This window comes from Echinops telfairi, unplaced genomic scaffold, assembly GCF_000313985.2.
Source record: "Echinops telfairi isolate 266 unplaced genomic scaffold, ASM31398v2 ScPeMD7_14;HRSCAF=57, whole genome shotgun sequence".
NCBI classification, from domain to species: domain Eukaryota; kingdom Metazoa; phylum Chordata; class Mammalia; order Afrosoricida; family Tenrecidae; genus Echinops; species Echinops telfairi.
Window position 1 is genome coordinate 6,727,114 of NW_022103911.1, and position 1,265 is coordinate 6,728,378.

General features: G+C 37.8%; 1 protein-coding gene across 1 annotated transcript in view; it reads right to left on the minus strand.

Moving 5' to 3' along the window:
• The window catches only part of MFSD8 (major facilitator superfamily domain containing 8), a 55,595-nt gene that overhangs the window by 36,245 nt on the left and 18,085 nt on the right, over nucleotides 1-1,265 (minus strand). Inside the window, exon 2 of the mRNA XM_045287401.1 lies at nucleotides 155-246. Within this exon, the coding sequence (XP_045143336.1) occupies nucleotides 155-246 (92 nt within the window). The remainder of the gene's footprint in view (nucleotides 1-154; nucleotides 247-1,265) is intronic.

Below are 1,265 nucleotides of genomic sequence, written 5' to 3' on the forward strand. Positions count from 1 at the left end.
GAAGTCAAAGCGCGAAGTGGCGAGGGTTCACTGTAATTTAAAATATATCAAACTATACAAAACAATTTTCAAATTATACAAGTTAAACAGAAGAAACTAAGTATATAACATTTTACCTAATTTTTAAAAATTATGTATAATTTTAAAAACTCACCAACACTGCTGATAAACATAGTAAAATACAGAATCCTTATAGATCTCCATCGGCTCTTATAATGCTCTTCAGTTTCAATAACATCCCATTCTCTAGATGTAAAAAGAAAGAGAGCAGTATAAATCTATCTGACTTTCTATGGATTGGTAAGTGACACAATATCATTTTTCTCTCTGCTAAGTCATAAGATGGCATGACAGAGAGGTCTCACTGCCATCAAGCTGACTCACAGTAGCCCTACAGCGCAGGGTAGATTGACTCCTGTGGTTCCCAAGATGACAACTCTTTTTTTATTTTTATTTATTTTTAATCAATTTATTGGGGCTCATACAATTCATCACAATACATAGATCAATTGTGTAAAGCACATCAGTAGAAAGCCTTGTCTTTCTCCTATGGAGAAGCTTATGTTTTTGAATGGCTAGCCTTGCAATCAGCAGTCCAAGTAGTAACCACTATGCCATCAAAGGTTCTATGACAGAAAAATATATTAATTCTAAGTTTTACGACAATACTTCCATCTATGAATAAGCCTTAATTTCAAGAGTTTCCATAGATTATATTTGTGTATCATTTTACATAGAAACTTGGTAAACACAAGAAAAATGTTGCCAGTTGCTTAGGACTGCATTTGTCCTGGGTGCTTAGTGGAAGGTTGCTTTATGGGCTAACCATGTCCATGACTATTTGTCAATTTGTCCTTCAAGGCCAGTGCGACTTTGGAGACTGGTGCTGGAATGAACATCCTGGTGTCAGAGGTGCAGGTGGGGGACAGCAACAACCTCTGTCAGCAGCAGTTCAGGGAATAACAGACATGGATGGCATGCTGCAAACCAGAGGCACTCCAGTGTCATCCAGCCAGCAATTTTCTCCAAATTTGCACCACGTGGGGTGGAAGGGGGCAGAAATCAAGGCAAGCAATCATTAGGTACTTTTCAGTGTGGCGACTCAGCCAACAGTATCAGCAGGGTGGTAGTCACATTATTTAGTACTAATAAGCTGAATGATGAAAAAGAAACTTGGAAGGAACTATGAAAGATAAGGAAGTCTGTGAATCTTTGGGGAAGTGGATGTTTTCTATTTACTCACTATATTAGTCTGGGTACTTTAA